A 27,674-nucleotide genomic window follows, 5' to 3' on the forward strand; every position below is an offset into this window, starting at 1 on the left:
TTTGCATTTTCTTATTTTAAACAGGGACGACTTTTAGTATTTTTGATTGGTAAATTTTTCGATTCAATGGCCCATTATGGGTCATTCAGGATTGATCAAAGGAAACAGTTTTATATTATGATCGAGTGAATGTGATTTTAATCAATTGCATTTGATCATTGTTGATTAACTTAGTAATAGTTCATAATTTTAATTGGATTTATAAATGTTTAGTGAATATAAATTTTATCAAAAAATAATATAAGGTTAAAGAACAAAAAAAATATGCATCAACCCTAAACTAAATCAATCAAATATTTATCAAAACATGTTTTTCTAAACCATGATCAAATTGACAGGGGAAAAGTAAAAAAAAAAAAAAAAATTTTTTTTTTTTTTTTTTTTTTTTTTATTTTTTTATAACATTACGCAAAAGATCAAAATATTGTTAATCCGAAATAAATTTAAAGTTTTCACTGGAGAAGAGGAAAAGTAATCAAATATCACACACATTTGAACGAAATTAAATCCATAATTTACATGTTCTGTAAGAACATATTATACAACACTGCCTAAAGACTAAAGAACAGATACTACAAACATCCATTGGCACTACTAATCAAACCCAAATCATGATGGTTAATGGATCCTCAACAGCCATCTTTATATTACATAAATCATTGCCGAAGATTAGTCAGAGAAGGTCAAGGTTATATGAGGGAGGATCAGAACAGGAAAACGTCGCTAATCATAGCATCATGCAGCCTAGTCATCGAGACCATAGTCTTCCCCGAAGTATTTATCAACCAGACCATTTGCCATGTTTCTTAGGTCTTCATTTTCATGGAACTGAAATCTTTCCATAGCATCGATTCCATCCTCCTGCTCTACAAGTTTTGGGCCCTCGCCATTGGGCATCCCTCTCAAAACCTACATGCACATTAATTTAAATAACTTCAGTTAGTTCACAAAGTCATATAATAATTCTTTGAGCAATGAAGACTTTCATTAAGACTGAGATACAAGACAAGTCTAGCATCCCACTAGCAACACAATGAGCAGAAAAAAGGAGTATTAAAATAAGCTCAAAGAAAACTGAGCTTTATAGTGCAATTTGCTATTTAGAAACGGAAAGCCATAGTAAAAAAACAATGTTCAAACTCTATGCATAAACTAAAGAGAGAATGTTAAAAGAACAAGATTAGCTTACAAGCTCCATGAATTGAAGGCCTAGTCTGGCAGCCTCAATGTCGGCAGACCTAACCAAATCAATGAAACCAGGAAGGCATCCCCTACTGACCAGGGAAATCAAGTGTTCCTGAATCAATCTTGGCTTCCCATCACCTTCGGTTGGGGAAACACAGAGGTTACCCAAAACATATGCTACTTCCTTTCTTATATCAGATTGTGACGTGGAAAGAAGATGCAGTAACAACGCCAGGGCCTCACTGGAACATATTAATTGCTTGTGTTCTACAGAACCAGCAGCAATATTAGATAGCACCCAAGCTGCTTCCTATATTAACAAAAAAGAATCAATAAGAATGCGCTGCGATGGTTAGCTTTAATTCGACCAAAAAAAAAAAAAAAAAAAAAAAATAATAATAATAATAATAACAATAATACTAACCTTCTTCAAGACCCTGTGCTCACTCTTCAAGCATTTTACTAGAACCTCTATAACTTTATCTGGAAATGTTATCTTCTATGTTAGTTTGGCAAATATAATATGCGATGCCAAGAAATGCTTCTCATATTAGCAAGCAGGAAGTAGTTAACTAGCCTGTGATTTCACGTCCAGGAACAAGAATATCGCAAATTGTGTTTGAATCACCAGCCACAAGATTACCTAAGCTTCGCAGCACCTATGAAGAAACTTGTGTCAATAAACCACAGGCCAAGGGATTAATGCTCTTAAGAACAGTTCATATCCATATAAGTTAAAGTACTATGCAATGATACATGCATATTAACATATTGCTTGAAAGGATGACATAGAATAAATGACATTGCAACTTAATTTTTTTTTTCTTAAATTTACATGATTGTTGAAGATAAATTGCAACTTGCATTGAATTCAAACATAGAGTCATACCACCCTTTTCTTATAGGCTCTTGTCAATCCACATGATGAAAGATTACAAATTATAAAAAAGTAACACTAAATTCACTATTTTTTATTCATATTAGCTGCAGTACTATGCAATGTTACACGCACATCCATTTTTGTAAGTTCAATAACATTCTTTCCTTATATGCTCCTTATCCTGATATCATCCACACTATGAAAAATCAGAATTATAATAATATAATATTATATTTGCACACAGAACACTATTTTCAGGAGGATAACATCTACTGCAACAATCACAATGGAAGTTTCAGAAATGATGATTTTAGGCAAGTAACGAATTGGTATTTATGGTTCAATTTCCGATTATTGAAGCAACAATCACATTGGAAGTTTCAAAAATGATGATTTTAGGCAAGTATTGCAAATTAATTAGAGCATGCAGACAAAGTAACCATCTCAATGTTTGTATTGTAAAGATGATCATATTCGTCAGAAAAATATTTAATTGAAATTTTCAAAAGGAGGCAGTCACTCATTTTGCATCTTACTGGGATGAGTAACTGCAAGCTATTTGCTGTAGCCAATCTTTCTACAAGTTGTGGAAGGACATCACTCTTCACCAGCATACTAGTAGCAACATTTGAAAGGGCTGACAGATACACAACTACCCATGCAACTTCAGTTGCCAATTCCTCATTCCTGAAATAAACAATTTATTTGATTATATGAAATTTTTTGTCTAATATGACGAGTTTCCAAGGTTAATTTTTCCAGTGACAAAAAGACATTTATATTTGAGAAATAAAATGAACTTTTCCAAACCAAACAGGTAATCACGAACTGAAATACAACTACAAGATCAATTTGCCCAAATGATGAGGAATAAGAAGCCAGGTGAATTTTCAAGATTCTAGTAAATTTAAATCTCCATCCCAAGTTTTTGTATGAAATACTTCTCAGTAAAATTCCTCAACATGAAAATAACATAATGGATAGCATCCATTTTTGCACCAATATTCTGGATTTGTTGAAGTTTTCAACAAGCAAATTAACCCAAAACCAGGGCCTTAATAGGAAAAATTTTTCTATTTTCAAACAAAAAGTGAACCCTAGCAACATCGTTACATTAAATTTTACCAGTTTGAAGTTTTTTTTAATTGCATTTCAGTAGAAAGCAAATTTCCCAGACACGAAACAATAGCTAGGACAAAAGGCAGGGCTTCCTACAGTTGGGAAGAAGTAAAAACTTTCAGATGATTAGCCCTTTTCCTAGTGGGAAAAGTTTTGGTTTCTTCAGCAGGTTTCACCTTTATATAAAAAATTATACTCTGAAATGATTTTGCTTTAGTGTTGGAGTGTTACGGTATAGATTTCACCAAGAGATGTCACAAATATCATAATTAAAGAATAAATCTCAAATAGAAAAAATGGCTCTACGGTATAGAATCAAAAGCTTCCATATATAAAGGTTCAAGGTGTCAGTATAACAAAGCTATACACCAAACCCTAACATCCAGAATTGATTATGACTAATATCAGGAATCAAGAGACAAATTGCAACTTACGCTTTTTTCAAATGACAAAGAATTGCATCCAGTACTCCATTGACTCTAATGAGTTCTGATGCAGCTTTAGGATCTGGTCCCTAAATCCAAGCACATTGGAGTTATGTTGCAAATTAAATTTGATAAGGATATACACATGAACGAATCCACAAAAAAGCCATGAATACAATTTGAAAAATTCATGAAAGCATACACAAATACAAGCTGCACACATATAACTCAAACCACATCATTACACATGCATATTTGCAGCTTTTTTCCCAATTAAGAAAGAGATCAAAACCTTGATTAGATTTGACAATGCCCAAGCAGCTGTTCTCACAGTTGAACCCTTATTTGGCAGCATCATTCTTGCCAAAGGTGGTAAGGCCCCTTGGGCAAGCAAAACATCTCTTAACTCCTCTTCTTCACCAGCAACATTTCCTAATGCCCATGCGCACTGCTCAGCAACCGGCAAGGAACTCTTTTCTACATAAAGAAGTCCAGTCACAAGTAAAATTTTACTGAATTATTTATAGAAATCAATAGTTTATAAATGTCCAAGAAAGCAAAAATCATCCATCTTTAGCAATGAAAGTGGGTCCAGACTGATTTGAAATTCTTTTACAGACTATAAACACCAAAGGCTGCAAAACATAGGATATATACAATGAAATATCAGAAGATGAGGAAAGTTATTTCTTAATAAAAATAAAAATAAAGAGCAACAGCCCAAATTTACCTCCCAGGTGAGCAATAAGCAATGGTAATGCAGGCAGCAAGGCCTTTGTTTCCTCTTGTTTTCCTGCTGCAATGTTTGTAAGACACCAAGCTGCCTCAAGAAGCTGTAATATAAGCAACAAAAATAACATAATTAGAATATTTATATTTCCCTACATGGTTGACCAACACCAAAGGGCCTGTCAAGCATATATCAGTTAAACTCCATTTATTCCATGAAAATAAGATTGCAAGGAAAACAATTTCTGCATTTTCCAGTGATTGTGCAACACTAAAAATATTAAATGGAAAATAATATTTAAAACTTCATCAAACTATTAACAGATTTAAAGATGATACATCATTTTCTGAAACGTGCTGAAACCTTCCATAGTTACTTATCGACAACCAATAATTAGCACCTCATGTATGGTAATCATGTTCTAACAATGGTTACGTTAACCACCTCGACCTCCACAAACTGTTGCTTTTAGTAACTGTCATAGTTGGCTAATGGTAACTGCCATTGGCAATCATCAATTTTTGTTAGCAATTACATCGGACAACCATTATTAGTCTTTGACAATTCACAGCGTCATTAACTGTTACCATGAACTATGAACAACCACGTCTTTTGTCACAATTGATTACTGATAATCACCATTATCACCGATTATTGAAGCTCATCTGTATTGTGAATGACAATTATTCATCATTGTTAATCCCTGGAAACTAACATTCCACAGATTTTCTTTTGCACACTGAAAATTGAAAACTTGTGGATCATTAGTTAATTGACAGCAACTATTTTCTTATAAATTTTCTGATATGCCATGAAAACTGAAAGTTATGCAAAAACTGGTCATCTTTCTTATAAATATTTCACATTGAAAATTCTTTCCGATAGAAAAACACTTCCAACAAAACAAATGGCTTATAGATGCATAACTTTTGATATCTTCATAATAATAAAACAATGAACCCAACAAATAGGAAACATTTTTCAGACCTGTTCATCTGGAGATCCAAATGAAAGACACTGCACAAGGGTGGATATTGCTCCTGCTTTAAGAGCAGTTTCTACAGGAGGGAATTCAAATCTTGACAATATACGCCTCAGTTCACGAAGGGCGTCCACCCTTTTATGCATTGCTCCTTTCCCCCTACCAATGCAAGAAAAAAGATAGAGTTAGCCGTCTCAGATAAGTAATACTTTATAAAAAGGAATCAAGCAAGAACCCATTTATCAAAGACCACCATGCTGATAGACAACCATCTCAAGCTACGGGAGAACAACTACAGAGAGCATCACTCATAGTGACTATAAATTTTCCCTCCATAAAGAAGGACCAATTTTTCAAAAGTTCTGCTTCCGAAAGTACTAAGGAACCACTCTTACATTCTTAGAGGAACCACCTCCTATGTACACTTCTAAATTTTAGAATCTAATCATCAAAACCTCACAGAAAATATTGATCATATGTTTTCCTAGGCCCTAGTATACAGTTTGGTGCACGTTCTTCCGTTTTCCCAAATCACTATATAGTTGCTCTGTATAATAGTCCCCATACTTCCTATATATCAAACTTTGCTCAGTGCTTTCTCCTGTCATCAACAGTTCTGCATTCCTAAAGTAGACACCACCATCATCTCCTCTGACCAAGTCACCCTATATATAATCTGTTATGAGCAGCCAAAATCTAAGTAAAACAAAAAGACTGATCATGAAGCAATAAACCGGACCTTACCAGAAACTTGTACTTGTCAATGATATACAGATAAAATACAAACTAGTTTCAGAAAAATGCAAAACCAGAAGGATAAGAAGATGAATAAATAATTAGGCAAGCACTTAAGCAGAATGAATCACATATTGAACAAAAGCACCAGAAAAATAATAACTTCCCTACCCCCACTTCACACAACAGAATCAGACTGTGGATGCTCAGTCTTATCCAGCTAAGATAATGCTATACAAGAAGCCAAGATTAAGCAATACGGAATAATTTGCAAATATAATTAGAGTAATATTACACCAACATCTCTTTCTCTCACAACCCTGACTTGGTAACTCACAATTAATTAATGAGACCCATGTGGGACCCGTTGTGAACTAATCAATTGCAAGTTGCCACGTCAGGGTTGTGAGAGAAAGTTTGTGAGAGAGAGTTGTTGGTGTAGTATTACTCATACAATTATGTCCCCACTATTTTATACATTGAAATGCATGATTGACATACTGATAAGCAACAGCAGACTTCAGCTCCTCCACAGCCGCAGCAGTTTGTGTCTCCAAAATCGATTGCTCTTCATCAACCATCATATCATTATCAACGGATACTTCACTATCACCACTAGTCCCCACTCTACACAGGCGCTTCGCACGCACCAACGATTCTCTTCTTTCTTTCCCCACAGTAACAGCATTTTGCCTTCTCCGTTGTGCCGCCACATTCCCAACTAGAAAACAAAACACACCACCGCCGTTTCACAAGCAAACGAGACAGTTCGATAATAAAGATTTCGAATTAAATAACAAATAAACACACAAATAAGCACACGTGATCCATTGATTAATCTTTTTCGGCTAGGAACCTAATTTAACTATTAGCCGAACTCTTGGCGAGTTCACCATAATTTCTCAAACCTTAAACACCAACGAAACCAAGCGTCTACAATTTTCTCGGGAAACAAACTAATCAATGGTTTCATTTGAATACAAAACCTAGTATAAGAGAGATTAAGGAACTAACCTGAAGACTTGATGGGGTCTCTTCTGTGAGGAGTTAACCCTTCATCGGCCATCTTAGAGAAAGCTATGAGATTGTATTTTCCAGCGGAGTAATGAGAAGTCAAAGAAGTTTTTTGAATGTAAATTCGAAAACCCCAAATTACAACGATCGATCGCTTTTTCACGCGCCCAAGCGCGAAATTTCTCCGCCTTCGATTAATCGCTATTTATTAAACTGCCCTGATTTTTCTAAATTTACGACGGTGTACCCATAAACTTTCGATATTTAATTATTTAATCGACATATGATTTTATTTTAAAACATGATTTTCGAGTAATAAAACAATTTTTTTTTTTTTTTTATATCAATTTAATAATTTTCTCGAGTTAGATTTAATTTGGAATTGAGTTAAGTGAGCTGTTTTACGGTTGAAGACCTCAAATAATAAGTTTAGAAGCTTCTTATTAATACATTTATGGAAATAACATGGTTAAGATGTAACTAGTTAACCCAAAGGGGTTGGCCTGACGGATAGAAAGGTTTGCTCCCTTAATTGACTTTCTGGGTTCGAACCACCTTGGGGTTATCTACTGCATTTATGGCTTACCTAGGAATATTGAGTTTGTAGGGTGTTCAATGGTCCCCGAAGATTAGTTGAGGTGCTAGTAAGCTGGTTCAGACACCCCGTCATTTAAAAAAAAAAAAAAAAAAAGGATGTAACTAGTAGGAATCCATTTCATATTGTGTTATAATTACACAACAACATAATTAATGGAATTTAATTTTAATTGACTATAGTTGTATATTGAATATTTAATATATTGAAGTAATTAGTTAATTCAAGATATTTAAATTATTTGATAAACCATAAATTGAACATACATCTAAAGTTTGATTTTTAATTTTAAGGATAAAAATATTGGAATTTAAATATTGATAAGTATATTTTCAATAAAATGAGTAATAATATATTATGAGAAAATAAGTAATTAGGTCTTACCAATCAAATCAAGTACACTCTATATCCTCATGTTATTAATGAAGTAGAATGTCAAATAAGCATGCTAATTTTAAACAGTCATAACTTTTTATCTCAGAGAAGTTACAGGACTCATAAGATATCAATGGAAAGTTCATTTCGAGTCTGACAATATAATAACCTGGGCCATTTTCGAGGCCAAAATCTGCCTTTTTAATGTGTTTTGGGGTTGTTTAAGTTTTATGTGTATTTTTCCTATTTTATTTAGAGTCATTTCTTATTATAATTAGTCAACCGTCATGATTTATTCTTTTAATTAATTTGCATGTTTAATTAGGATTGTATTTCCTTATTTGATTGGGAGTCTTGTTAGGGTTAGTTGTCACCACCCTATATAAATATATTATTCGTTTTTGGAAGTTATTCAACGATTATTCAAATTTTACTTCAGACTTTAAGACCTAAATTCCTGTGATTAAGACTTGTTTATCAATTGTAAAAATATAGTCGAGTACTAGCGTTGTTTGTTATGCTAACTCGTTGCATCAATTAAGCACCAAACATGCATCAATTAAGCACCAAACATATCATCTAAATCATAATAAACACATTTGTTGATACATAAATCTGCAATAACCAACGAGATCCGATCAACCTTGTTGGGATCAAAACTGATGTGTGCGTGATTACGGGTAATCAGCGATGAGTGAATGATAACGTCAGAAAGTAAATGACAAAGAGAACTTTTAAAGTGTTCGGTGAAGTTAAACAGCCTACGTCCACTGTGTCTTTTGTATATGTTGTGAGAGCTTACAATGTAGTTTTAATTCAAAATTCGTATCCCCCTCCTCATCGTTTTAGGGGGTTTATATACAAGATTTACATAAAGGAAAGAGCGAAATTAAGGGGATTACAAATGGTTTGAATCATATTTTCGATATCCTTGCGATTGGGCACTATGATCGCGCAACGACAACTGTTGATCCAGTCATTCTCGCGATAACCAGGATCTGAAGTAATCTGGGGGTTGATTGATTAATTCCTCACATTGCCGCGACTAGCTTGTGCTGAGTCGAACTACGACTCGACGAGTTTATGCTGGTCGATCAATCATAGTTGCCGAGATCATTATGGGTCAAGCTATATCCTCACGTTAGCCCGAACTTGGCGGAAAAACCACACACACCCTTAGTGTTTGATGTTCGTTTCGGGCTTCAAAGACTATTTCGCTCAATTTGACCCCAAGCTCGACTTCAATAGTGAGTCTTTGAGTGCACGCTCAATCGGGCTTCCACGACACCTTACATCTGGTCGACTTTCTTCACACTTAGACATTATTACATGTGCCACCTGTCAAAACTCAGAATACAAAAAGTCAGTGTATAAATGTAATTTTTGCGTGGTCGTGTCACATTAAATGTAGCAGCATTTGTTAGTTATGTTTCGTCACGCGAGAGTGATAACAGTTGTTCATGCGCGAAGTTAAGGCATCGTGCGGCGACAGTTATCATTTTCAACGGTTCGTCACACCTTGTGGATGGTTGACACATGGCCACGTCCAAGGGCTGAGATCGCTCAATGAATGAAGTGCTAGGATCTGTTGTAAGTCGATGGTCGAGATTGAACCCACCCTTTCGCCTTACATGCAAAAATCATTATAAAAGGTGGCGAATATTCAAAACAGCCATCCTGAAAGTTCTTCTACCCTCTTGCTTTTCTTTGTCGTTGTTCTTACGTCGTTGCAGTGGTTTTTCTTACGAGTTCTTAGCGTTATTCTTTATTTCGGTAAGACTTCTTTCTCTTCCTTACTCATTTTTCTGACTTTTGTGCTAAAGGGTGGCTGTTGTAGTGGCCACATTGGATGTTTTAAGGTTTTAGTAGGGTTTTTGGGGTGCATTTCTAGTGGTCTCGGGTTTTAAAGCGGTTTAATCGCGGTGGCCACTAGTGTCTTGGGTAGGCTGCGTGACTTCGTTTTGTTGCACGAGCTATTTCGAGTGCCTAAGATAGAAGCAAATGTGGAATGGTCGCCGAGTTGTTCAAGCTCTAACACATGTTTGCTTTTTTTTTTCAAGTACCCAAAGTTGAGTTACAACCATGTCCTCGTCTAGCAGTCGCACAATGGATCGAATGTTCGATTCACCGGTTGGCTTGGCAGCACTAGGGGATTTGTCCCCTAAGATATCCAAAGAATTTGTCTGCAGAAGCTCGGACCTCGACGTTGCGGGCTTGTTCGACCGTGCTTTGATCCAATTGGCTCATTCCCCGTCGTCTCCAGCTCATAGGCTACGAAAAGAGCCACAGTCCTCGATCACCCTCGGGGATCTTGAATGCATCAGGACGACCTACGCGTCGTAGCTCAACCTGATGGTCCCGGGAGAACACTCTCAGAAGAATCCTCCAATTGGATAAGTGGAAATTTTCGAGACTCTCCTTAGGTGCGGGGTATCCATTCCCCCGTACCTTTTCATCGATAAAGTGTTGAGGCGATTTGACATCGCTCCTCTCCAATTGACGGCTAACTCTTACTTGATCATTACCGGGGTATACATCGTGTACGTGATCGCTGAGCTAGGCGAGCCATCCGTCGAAGAGTTTGTCCACTTGTACAGGCTCAAAAAGGGTCAAAGCCAATCGTACTACCTTTCCAAGGTAAGGAAAGTACGTTTCAACGGGCTGGTTGATGTCCCGAAGAAAGTCCCACATTGGGATTCCCAATTCTTCTTCTATGAAGCCGGGACGAGCAGTGTCTTCGTTCCAGAAGCGAGTAAGGCTTTGATCGCTCACGTACACCAGGACAAGTTTTGAGCTTTGCTTCATTATCCACCGAATTACTTTCTATTATAGTTAACGTCGAGCAGAACTATCTCCCAACGGCAAGCTTGCAAAGGCTGTAGTGTTTCAGCGATCTTCCTGACAATTCACGTAACGCCCACAAGCTTCTTATGCTTCCTTAACTAAAGTTGTACGACTTTTGTACGGACGAGGCCAGATTTTTAGCGCTTTTGGAAAAAGGTAAGTTGTTGCTTGCTCGCGTCTGATTTCTCACGCAAATTGATCGCTAACTCGTTTCCCTTTTTCCATGCAAATTTTGGGTTGAAAAACCCAAAAGCCTTAAGAAGAAAACGGCGGCCTCAACGACTACCCAGAAATTATAGGAGGTCATTCATCGATTGACTTTTCTTTCCTTCCGCGAGCTTATCAGAAAGAGGTCGAAAGGATGCAAGTCGAGGCTTAGGGGATGACCTATGTGTACTCAGATGATTCCGGGGATGACGGCGAGGGCCAGGAAAAGGTCAAGGGAGGTGGCGAAGAGGCTTGGCCTAATTTGGAGGTCGAAGTTCCTCTGACCACAGTCCTCCTAAGCGAGGTTCCCGAACACTAGGTCGAAGACGAACGCCCTGCTCCTCCATCAGCCTGAGGAATCTTAGTCCTTTTTTTTTGTTTTTTTATTGCCCAAATGTAATTAAACTTTTAGTTAATGAAAGAACATTTTTCAACGTTTCTCTTTCGAGCAATGATTGTTTCATTTCTGCGGAGTCATTTAATTTGTCCTAATCAGACTTTGGGACCCGAATTTTGCTATAAGTCATGCGTAGTTTGCTTCTTTAGGAGCTTTTCGGATTTTTTTGCGAAAAAATCTTTATGCGACGTTTGGCATCGATTTTGGACTCGTCGTCCTTTTCAGGCTTTCGTTGTCGGCTTAAGGCCGATTTTTTCCGACGTGCTTTTTCTTGGATTTTTCCAAGTTTAACTTCATCAACCTGGGATTTTCAATCCCGATTTATGTGAGGAAATTTGATGCGACGATAAACTTAGATTTTAGACGTTATTGTCCCTTTCGAGTTCTTTGGTCGCGGGCTTAGAGCCGATTTCCTTCGACGTGTTTTTTACTTGATTTTAAAACTCAAGTTTAACTTCGTCAATTTAGGATGTTTTATCCTCAAAGAGTTGGATTTTGGCGTGGCTTTTTCGAGGTAAGTTGCCTTTCCTGGACTCTTGACTCCTAGTTTTCTTTTGGAATTCCATCAGTTAGTTCACAATTTATTGATCGGTAGTTAATTGCTGACGAACTAAAAAATGTAAATTATGAACAAAGCAAGTACTGAATAATACCTCTCTTATTGATCAAGTATTTCGGCCGTAAACAACCTTACAACAAATGCAGTTCCTAGAAATAAATAGAACCTGAGCTGCTTATTGGTAACACCTTTGCAAGTGCTTGGCGTTCCAAGCTCACATTATTGTTTCGTCGTTAAGGCATTCTAGGTGGAAAGATCTTGATGAGAGCTTTTCGGAGATCCTGAAGGGACCTTCCTACCTGAGTCCAAGTGCCCCCAAGTTCGGGTTTTAAGTACCCTCGATGACCTTCATGAGAACCAGATCGCCTACTTCAAAGTCTCTATTTCTGACTTTGGTATTGAAATACCGCTTGACCCATTGTTAATAAGAGGCAAGCCTTAACTGAGATTTGGCCCGATTGTAACATTTCCGTGATTCTTTGGTGAAGCTCCTAATTGTCGCGACTCTTTTGAGAGTCAGAAATCTCATTACTTGGCAGCGCACCGACGTGACCGTGCTTAAATCATCTAGGATTGGCCTTCCAAGGATAACGTTATACGAGGTCGGGTAATCCACCACCAGGAATTCGGCCATCACAGTTCTGACCTTCGGTTCGGCCCCTAAAGTTACGGGAAGGTCGATAGTACCTTTGAGAACCAGGCTGTCCCCGGTGAATCCATAGAGCGGCGAAAGGCACCCTCGCAGGTTCCTTTTTGTGAATCTCATCCTCGAAAGGCTCCCAAGAAAATAATGTTTGTCGCGCTCCCGTTGTCGACCATAACCCTTAATACTCTTGCGTTGTCAATCTTGGCTGCAATTACAATCGCGTCATGATTATGACGAGGGGATGTTTCGCACTCATCGACTGTGAACCCCACTACCTTGCTTTCCTGTTTGGGCCCTTGGATAACTTCTGTTCACAACTCATTATTTCGTTCTGGCCTCCCGAGCGTATTGCTCGCGGGCTCGCCTCGAGCTTCTTGCTATATCCGGTCTTCCGTAGATCATATTCATGAAGACCTCGTTGGGGTTCGGCAGAGCCTGTTAAGCGGGGGTCTGTATCTAGCCTAGGACCTATCACTTTGCTTGCCAGGATTCTCTCGAGCTGGTCCTGCCTTAATAAATTCTTTCAAATGACCTCTTCTTATTAGGTCCTCGATGGTGTCCTTCAGAGCCCGATAGTCATTTGTATTGTGCCCGACATCCCTATGATACCAGCAATATTTTTGCCAATCTTTTCTTCTTAGAGTCCCCCTCATTCTATCCGGAGCAGGCAACCTCTTCACCTCTCGAGATACCTCATAGATGTGAGCGATGTCTTGAGTAAAGGGGGTGTACTCTGCATACTGAGGGAAAGGCTGCCTATCTCTATGGTTATCTATTCTCTGTTTCTTTGGGAATCTATTGCAATCCCTGTCACTGTGGTCTTGGTCCCCACGCTTATCCGAGGGGCAATCTTGTCTCCTGTCTGAGGCCCCCAGCGTCGAGCTCCTAATTAGTGTCGCTAACGAGCTCTCTACTTGTTGGTATTTTGCGGCCATCTGGTAGAATTTGGACAAGCTCACATGGTCTTCGCTCTAGAGCTCTTTTCACAACTCCGTGTTAGGTTTGATCCCTACTATCAGAAGAGCCCGAATGGATTCTTTGGGGGCATTAGCAACCTTTGCCTGCTCGTTCTGGAACCTCGTTACATACAAGGTTAGAGATTCGTCTCGCTCTTGGCAAATGTTGCTCAAGTAGCTGAACGACATTGCGAACTGTCTCCTTGCCTAAAACTTCTATAGATATAGCGTAGAGAATTGTTGCAAAGAGTTGATGGAGTTCGCTTTGAGTCGTTTGTACCACTTCTTGGCATCTTCGACTAATATGATTGTGAAGCACCGGCATTTTTCTAAGTCACTGACCTGGTGGAGCTCTATTAGGTCATTAAAGTTGTCGAGGTGATCTCTAGGGTCCCCCCTCCTGTCAAACTTGCCTTTTGGTGCCCCGAATCCTTGTGGGAGCAAGGCCTAGCGAACTTCCTCCATAGAGGGGAAACATACTATTTCTTCCGCCAGGTTGTTCTGGTGAGCTTTTAGATCATCGAGCATCTTTTGCATGCGATCCAAGTCTTCATTTTGGTTCCCCTAGTTGGCTCTGTTAAGTTGTACATCGAGCAAGTGGGTTCGCAAGTCTGTCACTTGCGAAGCTCCACCAATGTGCGCATTGATACGTAAGGTCGAGTCATGATGGCTAGGTTGGTAGGTGCTATCATGCTCGTTAGTGCGTTGCTTACGACGTCAGTCATAACCGAAACATCGGTCATTGGCAGATTGACGCACATAGCTCGCTTTGTGAGCCTACGAAGATCGGTCTTGTCTTGGGTATGGGCTAAAACTGGCACACTAACGCTGGTGATACTACCGAGCTTCTTAATAGTGTTCGTTGCCTTTGCTTTCCCTTAACGGATGTTTCCTTGGCCGTCTTTCGGGGTTTGTTTGCCCGCGGGACTCTCACTCGTGCGTGAGGAGCTGCCTGCGAGGTTGGAGGTGTTGATTGCTCCCTAGCGGCGATGAAACAGACATTCGACTTGCAGAATTCATACCTGTTGGGGTAATATTGGTGAAGCGTGGCTGGTCGGGGTTCTAGGCGACTGGTTATTGGTTCCTCAGGTCAGCCACGTTCTGTTGCACAGCTTGTACAACCATTGTTCTAATCATCTCCATCAGCTGACCGTTCTCGGGATTTGATGTCCTTATCCCCTAATTGTTTGCGGTGTGCTAAGCTGGCGGCATAGGTGGTCGGCATCCAACATTCTCCTATTGCACTTCCTGGTGAGCAGTTTTCACGTTCTCGTGATTTTCGGTGGTAGTTCTCGATCTAGTGAACACCATTTTAGTCCTAGGACAGGTAAATCGCGGTGAACATTTGCTGGGATCTTTGAAATAGTGGCAGAGGCCCTCCTTCTAACGCCAAAATGTTAATACAAAAATCTGCACCAACCAGTGAGATCCGATCGGCCTTGTCAGGATCGAGACTAATGTGTGCATTATTACGGGTAATCAGCGATGAGTTAATGATAACGCTAGAAAGTAAATAACAAAGAGAACTTTTAAAGTGGTTCGACGAAGTTAAACAGCCTACGTCCACTGTGTTTTTTGTATGTGTTATGAGAGCTTACAATGTAGTTTTAATCTAGAATTTGTATCCCCCTCTTCATTGTTTTAGGGGTTTATATACAAGATTTACATAAAGGAAAGAGCAAAATTAAGGGGATTACAAATGGTTTGAATCATAATTCTGATATCCTTGCGATTGGGCGCTATGATCGCGCAACAACAACTGTTGATCCAGTCATTCCCGTGATAACCAGGATCTGAAGTAATCTGGGGGTTGATTGATTAATTCCTCAGATTGTCTGCGACTAGCTTGTGCTGAGTCGAGCTACGACTCGACGAGTTTATGCTGGGTCGATTAATCATAGTTGCTGAGTTCTAGGTCAAGCTATATCCTTGCGTTAGCCTGAGCTTGGCAGAAAAAACTACACACAACAACATTCAAATACATCCATTTAGATTCAATTATGACAAATAATTATATTTATGACTCCCAAATTCAGGTACATCATCACCAACTAGCACTAAAAAATTATACATCCAGCTAGCTCTCATCAATAATAGTTATGGCTAGGCTATTTTCGAAACTAATAAATTTCATATATAGATATATATAATATATATATATATATATATATATATTATATATAGAGAAGAGAGAGAGGAGAGAGAGAGAGAGAGAGAGAGAGAGAGAGAGTAACATAGCCTTACAAAGAATCATTTATGATTGCCTCTCTCTTATTTTTCGCTTTTAAAGATAGAGATTGTCTCTTTGTATGGCTCTTTGTAAGGATAGTGTTACTCATATATATAATCAAGGTCAAAGAAATTAAGATTTTGTTAGTTTATGAACTCAATTTCTGTTTTTCATTTTTTTTTTCTTGTAAAGTTTACGATTTACGTAACCATTTAATTTCATTGTAGCCTAGAGTCTAAACTCTAATTAAAACCTGTAAGTGATTAATTAGTGGCAGCACCCCACCAGCCAATCTACATTTCTAGATTCCATAAACTCTATCGATATTCCCTCCACGGCAAGCACCACCCACTTATGTTTAACCTAATTGAGTAATTTTACAAATAAATAATTATGTCATATTTTCGATGTATTCTAGACTTTCATGTTTCCCTTATATAACCACGACATTTCTCTGTCCTCCTAAATCATAAACCGCCATGGCAACCGATCCATTATACGTAGCCTTAGATTTACACCATGTTCGCTACCAGAAGGGCGACATTCTTGGCTACTTTCTCGCATGGATCTCCATATTGCCCTTATACACCTCCGTCATGCTCTTCTCACACTTTGTCTACCACCGTGAAATCCATTCCTTGTTCATCTCCATTGGCCTGCAAATCGCCATGTTCCTCGCATTGCTTCTAAAGATCTCAATCAAACAACAGCGGCCCAAAACCTGCGTCTCCCTCGAAACTTGCAATACCTACGGCTGGCCCTCGCAACACACGACACTTACGTTTTTCCTTGCTGCGTACTTGACACTATCGGCAATATTCAAAAGTAATAATAACGGGAAGCAGAAATGGATCGTGGCGCTTTCTTCTTTGTCTTTAGCTTTTCTTACTATGTATTCTAGGGTTTATTTGGGCTACCATACCGTTAGTCAGGTGATCGGCGGAGCTTTTGTGGGGAGTTCTTGCGGTGCAGTCTGGTTTTGGATGGTGAATTGTGTGTTCTTATATTACTTTCCCGCCATTGAAAAGAGCTTCATTGGGAGGATTTTGCATCTCAAAGACACTTCTCATATACAGAATATGCTGAAGTCGGGGTACGATAACGCAAGAGCTAGCCGGAAAAACTCGGAGCAAAAGTGCATTTGATTGAAGAATTAGAGTTAATGAAAGAGCTAAATAATAGGGTAAATTAGAAGCAAGACCTATATATTATTTATTGTATAGAATTATATTGAGTTGACGGCTTTTTTCCATCCAAATAATGGTTCAATGACATTTTTCCATCCACAAACATTTAAAATACTATTTTACTATATAAATTTATATTCCGTTTCTGATTCTAACATCGTTATAACCCCACATTGTCATCATTCTCTTTTCTGATCATTACTTATCAAAACCCTTTAAACCCTAATCCCGCTGACCCTATCAATCGTTGGCAATCGAACGATTAGAGTTTGTATAATCACCTCTCTCAAGTCAAATTTCGATGAATCCCAACTAGTAAAATCTAACCTTTTACCACCAAAAGACTCATCGGTCTCCTCTCATCAAAAGCTTCAATAGTTTGGATCGAGTTTGCTCTCTATTCGTCGTCGGAATATAAATTTAGATAGTAAAATGGTATTTTAAAAATTTGTGAGTGGAAAAATGTTGTTAAATTATTATTTGGGTGAGAAAAAATTGTTTACTCGAATTATATTCCATTTACTTATGGTTTAGATCAATCACATCATTTTTCACAATTATTACATTAATTTCAAATTATAAAATGTATTGCAAATTAATCATTATAAAAATATATCATTCTTTTGTTTGTTCTCCTATTTATATCTAATAATGATATTTTAATTATTAAATAAATATTTTCTTTATATTAATTGTTCAATTAGCTCATAAAGTAGATAGTTTAATGTTGACAGGAGACGTGTCCGATTCTTGTTCATTCCTTATCAAAGCCCTTTAGGAAAGGTTGCTTTATGGAGCGTCCACATGGAATGGACACGCCTAGCAGCAAAGTCAAGGTTTAAAGCGTAAAAAATGTGCAACCACCTGTGGACTATTAACCTTTACTTTAACAATAACACTACGGACACCGAAAAACAAGCACCGAATTTCTGTACCAGTCTACGTATAATGCGTATTTTTATTTTTTTATAATTTATTCTAGTGAACAACCGTCCATTAAATTTGGACGGCCGTTCACTCACATGGACGTTTGTCCATATTATATGGACGGACGTCCATATGCAAGGGACGACTGTCCAAATTTGAAGGACGCCCATCCTTATTAAAATAAAATTAAAAAATTTGTACAACCTTAGGGACAGCCGTCCATCCATTATGGACAGCTGTCCATTAATTTTTNAGAGATTGTACACTCACATGGCCAAAGGTTCTGAATCCATGCATGACTAAATCCGATCGGTAGCGAAATGAATGGAAGTCACGTAGAGTGGTAGCGTCCAGCCGTGCCTCCGGTCAGATGAGGTCGTGACATTCCAATGAGTAAGAATGAGAAAGAACAGAGATGAGAAAAGCTAAGAGTTAAGCTATATTATGAGTACTAGCTTGAGTATGAGTACTAGCTTGAGAAAGAGATGAGCAAACACGAGAAAAATAAGAGAGAGATAAGAGCGTAGAGTAGGTTATGTGATAGGGAACCCGTGAGTAATGGGTAGAGTATTCCCGCATGTACGCCGCGTTGAGAGAGCGGCATGAGTATGAGATAGAGAAGTGGTGTAGCCCGTGAGAGTGCATGCGGATGAGGGCTATACCCGAGTACCCGAGAGAGAGATTATACACTCACGTGGCCAAGGGCTCCGAATCCATGCATAACCAAGTCCGATCAGCTAGAATGAGTAGAAGTCATGTAGAGCGGGAGTGAGTCCCAACCGTGCCTCCAGTAAGATGAGGCCATGACTACTAAAGAGGGTTAACAGAAAAGAGTTATGAGAAACATAAACAGAAATGAGAATGAGATAAATAGAAAGAATTAAAGATGAGAAAGCTTGAGAAAGAATGAGAGAGAAAGAGAGAGAGAGTATGAGAAAGAATACGGAAGTTTGAGCTAATAAAAATAGAGAGTAGAAGAAAGAAACATGCAGCTTTTTTGTATTAATTGCATGTAGAGCTTATAAAGGCGAGAACCATGATTTTTTCCTTCATGGTGAGTATGGTGAGAATAAGAGAGAACCATGATTTTCCTTCATGGTGAGTAAGAGTGAGAGAAAAAGAACAGAGAGAAAGAAAGAAAAAAGAACAGAGCAGAGTTAAAGGAGAATAACAGTATTAGAAAGAAAGAGGAAGACAGTGAGAAATAGAAATAGAAGAACAGTAAAGTGAGAAAAGAACCAAAGAGTGAGTTGCGGGGATAGGTAGTAGAGGTTATACTTATTGAGCATTGTTGTGCTCACCCCGTTGTTCTTCTCTGTTTTGCAGGAATTAGGAGCAGTTGTCGGATGGACGTCAAGGAGCGAAGAGTTTTGGCACCACTGTCCACCAGCTATGATATTTTGTATTAATTAGAAAGTTTTTAAATACATAGTCTTTTGTAATTGTAATGAATTATATTTTATGAGTAAATAAAAATTTGAGCCTACTATTTTCCATACGCTACGTGTAACTATAATCTACATAGTATGTATTATAAGAATAGTACTAAAGAGGAGGTGTTACAAGTTTTTTGTCAAAAGGCTCGTCCATGGGGTTCAAGGAAGTTAATCGAACTTCCACCAAATGAATTGCAAAAGGCTCATTGGTACGTCTTGAACAATTGTGATGAACTGCAACCTTTTCTAGAGTGAGTCCCTTTTTAAGTTTAGTTGAAACCTGTTGACAAACAAATGTTTTAAACTGTATATAAGTTGAGCATTATAACCATAATTGTCTCTTTTCTTTATGTAACAAACAGNAATATATGTTGCTTGTCTTCTTGTATTCGCTTGTATGGAAAATTATAAAGTTTATTGAAGCCATGACTTAATGAGTTTTAAAGCAGCAGCCTCAATAGAAATGAATGCAATTGAAAATTCAAAATGACTATCATAGTATCAGACGGGAAATTGAGGTCATTGGTTCCTCATGATTTCCTTTGTTTCTCATTTACATTCTGAGAACTGGATATTAAGGTGAAAATATTCCTTTTGCTTACCAACTTATATGCTTTCTTCTATGAATTTTTGATAGTGCAAATACTATAGTAATTTTCTTTAGTGGCTGCTGAATTTTAAATATCTAGGTCATTGATAACCTACATTCAAAGTATATTATGCTTTAGGCTATATGATTTATATGAGGAGAACTTTAATCAATTTTACCTTGGATTTTATGAAGTTTTAGGAGAATATAGGAAATAAATGTTGTATGAAATGTTTTGTTTTATCTATATGTAATGTTCTGAAATTGGTAATGAAGGTGAATGTTTGTTTCAAACTTTCAATTGTACTTCAGCTTGTATGAAGATACTGTGAAGGGGAAGGGAGTCAAGAGTAGATTCCGTAAATTTTTAGTTGCAAATTGACTTATTTCCATAATAGAATTATATTTCAAATTAAATAACTAATTAAAACCCTTACTTTTTTAAGTTATTTACAGAATATCCTAACCTATATAAAGCAAGCATTTTTTTCAATTTCATCTCTTCTCCACGCACCCTAAACCCTAGCTTTTTCCCCAAATTTCCCAAACGCACAACCCAAATTTCATCTCTTCCCCACGCATGTTTGCCCTCGCTATTGCCCGAATTTCCGAACTTCAGAACTTGACTTCATCTTTTCCCCACGCGTCTTCATCTCTTCGATCTGACGCGTCTTCATCTTAATCGTTGTTGCCCGAATTTTTGAACAGCAGAACCTGACTTCATCTCTTCTACTCCATGCATCTTCATCGTTCAATTGATCTTCTTGGTTTCGTTCATTCATCGAATACGAGGCAGTCCTTAACCTCCCGTAAGTACAATTTTTGATTCTTTAGTTCTCTCACATGGTAACATTGAATTTGATTTCAATTATGTTTGAGTGTAGTGTAAATGTGGACAAACTGTTTGAGACCTTTAATCTTGTAATGTTATTCATGCCACTTTTGGCTGACGTTATTTGACACAGCTAGTCCGAAATTGTTATCTTTTTTTATTCTGCTTTGATTAGTCTGTTTATTTTGGGGAATCCTGGTGATATTTATTGGCTGAATACCTTCCTATACGCAATATATGTTGCTTGTCTTCTTGTATTCGCTTGTATGGAAAATTATAAAGTTTATTGAAGCCATGACTTAATGAGTTTTAAAGCAGCAGCCTCAATAGAAATGAATGCAATTGAAAATTCAAAATGACTATCATAGTATCAGACGGGAAATTGAGGTCATTGGTTCCTCATGATTCCTGGGTTTCTCATTTACATATGAGAACTGGATAATTAGGTGGAAAATATTCCCTTTGCTTACCAACTATATGCTGTTCTTCTATAATTTTTGATAGTGACAAATACTATGAGTACATTTCTTTAGTGGCTGCTGAATTTTAAATTATCTAGGTCATTGATTACTACCATTCAAAGTATATTAGCTGTTAGGCTATAGATTTATATGAGGAGAACTTAAGTCAATGTTACCTTGGATTTTTATGAAGGTTTAGGAGAATATAGGAAATAAATGGTGTAGAATGTTTTGTTTATCATTGGTAATGTTCTGAAATTGGGAATGAAGGTTGAATGTTTGTTTCAAACTTTCATTGTACTTCAGCTTGTATGAAGACTCTGTGAAGGCGGAAGGGATGTCAAGAGTGAAAACCCGTAAATTCATACTAAATGTGTGCTACTCTAGTTATGAGTATGCAGGTTTTTTTTTTTTTTTTTTTTTTTTTTTTTTTTTTTTTTTTTTTTTTTTTTTTTTTTTTTTTTTTTTTTTTTTTTTTGGTTTGTTCTTTATGGTTTTGGATTTGATGATAGAACTCATTGAAAAAATAGATAATTAGCCGAGGAATAGGAAATTAAATGTTGCTGTAGGCTATTTTTACTTGACAAATTTTAACGTAGACCCACTCCCGGGTTACTTAGGCCAAACCTCAAGGACAGTCGTTGTGCCAAAGGGTTTGGGCATCACTCTTACCCTCACCTTTGACTGGTTGTAGGTATCATTTTTTGAATAATGCAATTCAAATGTTATTCTTAACACCAGGAACTTGGTGGACTATTGTATAATAAAAAGTGCAGGTCAGTAACCAGCTTGCATGTGAAAGGAAACACTACTTAAAGGTTAGTATATAATAATGATGAGGGGGGGCCTTCTAGTTGACAAGGGAATACTGCATGTTGTAATGTCCTGCTTTTCATTATGAGATGTTAATGCTTTTTGCACTGTTAAACTTTGAAGTAAGTCCTGAGCTTAAGTTAGTATATCTAATCCGTTAATTTACTTCTAAATTTAAATATTGTTTCCAAGCTGAAGAACTACAACAATATACATTTACATTAAGTGCTTTTGGGCAAGTATAAAAATATTAAAAGGCTTTACATTAGTAGGTTGTAATTTTTGATGATCATCAGGTTAACACAATTCTAATTTTTTAATAAATTTCTCTATAAAAAAAGTGAAGTAGACAAAGTTTGGTTAGTAATTGGTATAATTAATTTTAATATACTACAAGATTGGGGATATGGAGTCAAACGAAAAAATAATTAAAATTGTAAAGCTTGCTTTTTCTTGCCTTTCTACTAGCTCTGATTCTATCATTTAAGACTCTTATAATTCAAAATCAATGGTGGTTACTGTGTTAAACTATTGTAAGTTCTTACCTAATCTCTTTAATTATCAGCCAGTTGCATATTCCTTTTTCATTTTTTTTATTGCTTGCCTCCCATAGCCATCTTTATCTCTGACCTTCTACAGGAGAGTTGACGATTTTTTTTTCTATATAGTTAATTAGGTCCAAAGAGAGGACCTCCACCATTGAATAATTTAGAGTGTGGTATTTCTTTTAATATAGAAAAAATGACATATTCTTGATAAATTTATAAATTTATAGGTCAACCTAATTAATTTGTTGTTAAACGGGTCTTTGAGGATTCTAAAGTTGACTCTGATAGGCAAAGGCTAAGAAGACTGCGGGCACCACAATATACAACATAACAAAAAGTGAAGGTACGTAATGTGTATTTAATTAAATTTATGATCGTTTTAGGAGCCCAATTTACTTATCACTAGTAGCATATATTCTTTGTATTGGATGAATGCTGTTTAATTGGCGGTTGAGTATGCTGTCTTTGTGCTATGAACATTTTATTGCTACTGAATTTGTTTTGGTTGCGAACCTAGACGCTCACATGGAGTAGAAGGATATTTGGTTGTCTAATAGGATGCCGCGATGAATATATTCAGGAATGACTCTTTCATAGACACTTGCCAAAACAACATGTGATAGTGAACGGTAACACCCGCTGCCCATGTAGATCTTGTTGAATACAAGATCAATGGATAATACCACCATCAGTCCACTTGTATAGACATGGGTTTTCAAGAAGTTTATGATGTGATGGACTTTTCAGGGGAAACTGAATGTTGGACCATATTGCGTCGTGTCGGAGCGTGAAGTGGACAATGAATATGAAGATGATGAAGGACATCAAATGGGACATGCTAATGATGCTCGTGGTTCAGTAAACATGATAGGAGGGGATCATCAAAGTATGTTGTACTGGTGTAGTACAAACCCTAATCTTAGGACTGTAGCTATGAGAAATTTGAGTGACATGTTTGCATGATTGCCTCAAAGAATTGATACTAGGGTGTACCAAACATGCAATCTAGATTGTCATAGTTAAATGTGTGCATATTAAAGCCATTACTCACATGACTGCTAAATCATGGATTGATAATACAGTTGCATTAAAAAGTGGTGTTGCCTAAAGGATCAATCTCCCGAACCTACCAACGAGCTAGCAAAATTATGCAAACAATTAGGCTAGCGCTATGAATAATACATGCATGTAGCGTTTGATGTGATTATTTTGTAAGGAGCATACAGAATCGCTGATCAATGATGTCATGTATGTCGATCGAACCTAGATATAAGATTAATGTGGAAAGGGCAAAAAAAATGTACAGTAAGGTTTGCGTTACTTCCCCTGAAACCTAGCTCAAGAATTTCATGTCAAGACACACAGCTGAAGATATGGGGTGACATTAAGGAAAAACGATTAAATACAGACAGATATGTGTTGATGGCACCCTGGATTCTGAATATTGGACAAGAATTTGACAAGACTATACCCTTCATTTGCACAACGATACCCGAACTTCCGGTGGATTGCAACTGATGCGTTTTAACCATTTGGGAACATGAGGCTATCTTATAGTATGTGGACAGTGGGTCACTTGTCCCTTGCAAATTCGCCTCCATGGAAGTGCTATTGAAAACCCCTTACTGTATGATGTCATTGCTCATTCCAGGGCTAAAGCACTGGAAGAGATAGTGATGGTATTTGCGAGTACAATTCGATTGAAGAATTAAAAAGAGGTTATGGGTGATGGCTTGTCAGAGACTTATATACAGCTTGGGCGAGAACATTTCGTTTACAGCCGCATCATTGGGCAATATTAATGATTTTCCTGCTTAGGCAATTTGTTAGATGGAGAACCAACAAGGCATATAAGGCATTGTCTGTATGTAATGAGAATACTTCATTCCAACTATTGCGAAGTAAAATAGCTAAGGGGACATGCGGCGATTCTGATCTTCTAGATCATCGGTAGAGGCGGAAGCAAGCAATTCGCTGGGAACGGAGAAATAAGATCTCCATCGAGAACTATTTTAGGGATGAAATTCAGAACCAACATATCCTCATTGGAAGAGTGCGTTTCTCGAGAAAAATATATTATCCAGTTGATATGAGGTAGAAAAAGGAGGAAAACAGAGTTCCGACGGTGCAATCAAAATGACCAAGAAAAGTAGTATTCTTGAGGTGGAATAATGGATGGTAAACTTAAAATCAGAATAACCTTGATTGATGCACATTGAAACAACATAGTGACAACATCATTGGCACATTAGTGATACAGGAAGGGAAAAATCAAAAGATACTGATAAAGCTAGACTGGGTTTCGGCTAATATACAATAGCGCATGTAGTTACATTTGCAAACATGGTGATAAATATTTGAAACCACAAGCAGTGTTATACTTCTACATTAGATGAGAGAAGACAACTTTTTCCAGAGTTCTGCGAAATCAGTGTAAGTTTCCAGAACGCGGTAGTGCAAGTAATATACCAATGTGTCCCCCCCCCCCAATGTGAAAGACGGCAAGGTTCATGGGGTTAAAGAGTCATGATGTCATGTCCTGACTACAAACAACTGCTGCCCGTGGAATAAAGTCCATTTTGCGCAAGACGTGTGTATGACACTTGTTGAGTTGTCCTACTTTCCACAATCTGTGCTAGGCACGTTGTCTTAATGATCTAAATAGAGTTGGAACGATATCAGTCTTTAATTCTTGTGTAAGCTTGAAATGGTTTTCCCTCCTGACTTTTGTGATATTAGTGGTGTTCATTTGGCTATACACGCTTACATTGGGAAGCTAATTGGGTGGTCCAGTTGGATAGCGGGGATGTATCCAATTGAAAGGTTTTGGCGAAAAGAAATTGAAAAAATAGGTTGAAGAATAAAAGCTACGACTGGAGGGCTCTATTGCGGTACAGGGTTATTGGGTGGAAGCAGTAACATTTTGTTCATGTATCTACGGGGAATTGAAAACACGCGATTTCATGAGTAGAGAGAAATGTGACGTTGCTGGACAGCTACGAAGGAGTATTATCAGTGTTTGTAACACCCCCTTGAAAATAAGTAGCATTGTTTAGGGTATGGCCTAAGGATTATGAATTGCCCTAAAGAGTTTATATATGCTCAGTTGTTTGGTTGGCCTTTGGTTGAGTTGATGTTTTGGGTTTGATTGGTGTGTATCATGGCATTGATCAAGAAGTGGCCGATTTTGGAGTTACAGCTTCGTCGGGGATGGGGAGAAGCTTCGCCGCCGGCGACGTGGGTTCTGTGTTGGCGGGTTCGCGGTTCTGGAGTGTTTCGCCCGGCGACAGGAAGTTCTTCAGCCCCGGTGACCGGATGGCAGAAACTTCCTTGAGTTTTATAGCGAATTCATTCATAGGTGGTAAAAGGACCATTCTACCCCTAATTAGCAAGGAACAGTGCGGGAGTAAAATGTAACGGAAATTTCATGGAGAATTAGTTGTAAAATGGGGGTGAGTTTAGTTAAGAGTAAGAGTTGATAAAGGTAAGTGAATTTTTAAGAAAGAGTAGGGCAAAACGGAAAGAGTGTATTATTATATGAGCTAAAAGGGTTGCAGTTCCTGAAACCCATTCATTGCACCCATTTCCACGCCTCTCATCTCCCATTTTCTATCAATTCCTCCACTCAATTTTCCAAGAGATTTTTGAGAGTTTTGAGTTGATTGACAAAGAAAGGATCCTAAGCAAGAAGAGGTAAGAATCCCTACTCTAGAGATGAGTTTATGTATGTAAGGGTTAAACTTCTTATAAGTTTATGCTTAGGAAATAAGGGAAAGCTAGATCAACAAGAGTGGAGAGCTTTAGTGGAGACTACCAAGTATGAGGTAAGTAAATCCAACTTAAGCTAAATTTAAAAGTTACATTAAGGCTAAGATTAGTAGTAGATTTTTATGCATGTATATGATGCTTATGAGAAATTGAGTAGAGATGTATGTCTATTTGTGAGGAATTGAGTTGAGAAGAGTATTTATGTTATGTGTGTGGATATTTCCTTTATGGGAAGTGTTAATGTGTGATGAGTTTGAGATGAAGTTGGAGAAGATTGAGTTGTGTGTTGGGAGTGTTTTCTATGTAGTGTTTATGCCATGGAAGGAATTTACTTCCAATTTTGGATGGTTAAAAAGGAAAGAGAGTTGTAGTTAGGAAGAGTGTTGTTCACATGAGTTGTTTGTGAAATGCCTAAGAAATCTGCCCTGCACTGCCGGTGACTCAAGTGTTTTTGGCATCTTACAAGTTGATTAATACGGCAGAGATCAAACATGAAGGTATAGCCATTTTCTAAGACTTGTGATACACGAGACGTCCAAAAGACCGTTTAGCAATGTCTGAGGCTGTATAACTGTCAAGTTATGAACTGTGTTTGTTAGTTTTGTGACCTTTTGTGTTTTGTGAGTGGATATGACAGTGTTATTTTAGAGACATTTTAGTTTGCGAGTTTGGTGTTGCATGGATTTCATAAGTGCATTAATGAGTATGACCATCCATATGCATATTGTGCATTGAGAAGTAGTTTGACGAAGAATAGAGAATGTTGATATGAGCTACCTTATGAGTAAATAGTTTGAGTGAGAAAGAGTAAAGAATGTTGGAATAGCAACTCTTAGAAGAAAGAGAATGAGGACGCTCTGATAGTAAAGAGGCGAAGAGAGATTGAGCACGAGCGAATAAAAGAGAGAAAGTGCTACAGAAGAGAATAGAGCAAGTTGTGCGATGGGGAGCCTGTGAGTGAGTGACGAGTAGAGTCACGAGAGTGGGTGCTTGTTGTCATCCCATCCGTGCCTCGGTCAGATGATGACGTGACCGTCACGTAGAGTGGAACACAAGGTTCCAGCCGTGCCTCGGTAAGAGGGGTCGTGACATTCAGAGAGAGAGAGATTGTACACTCACATGGCCAACGGTTCGAATCCATGCATGACTAAATCCGATCGTAGTAGCGAAAATGAATGGAAGTCACGTAGAGTAGTAGCTCCAGCCGTGCTCCGGTCGATATAGGTCGTGCACC

General features: G+C 37.8%; 1 protein-coding gene across 1 annotated transcript; it reads right to left on the reverse strand.

The window, feature by feature from the left end:
- Positions 1–472: 472 nt before the first annotated feature.
- LOC116129569 (importin subunit alpha-9-like) lies at positions 473–7,217 on the reverse strand. Its single transcript, XM_031415285.1, has 11 exons — positions 7,071–7,217; positions 6,558–6,777; positions 5,327–5,480; positions 4,340–4,442; positions 3,902–4,086; positions 3,619–3,698; positions 2,602–2,752; positions 1,763–1,844; positions 1,610–1,668; positions 1,190–1,495; positions 473–909 (listed from the first exon to the last, which is right to left on the reverse strand). Exons 1-11 carry the CDS (start codon positions 7,120–7,122, stop codon positions 745–747), a joined length of 1,557 nt encoding a protein of 518 aa, XP_031271145.1. The 5' UTR covers positions 7,123–7,217; the 3' UTR covers positions 473–744.
- Between the last annotated feature and the right edge of the window lie 20,457 nt (positions 7,218–27,674).

The sequence above is a fragment of the Pistacia vera genome, unplaced genomic scaffold (assembly GCF_008641045.1).
Source record: "Pistacia vera cultivar Batoury unplaced genomic scaffold, PisVer_v2 Contig212, whole genome shotgun sequence".
NCBI lineage: Eukaryota > Viridiplantae > Streptophyta > Magnoliopsida > Sapindales > Anacardiaceae > Pistacia > Pistacia vera.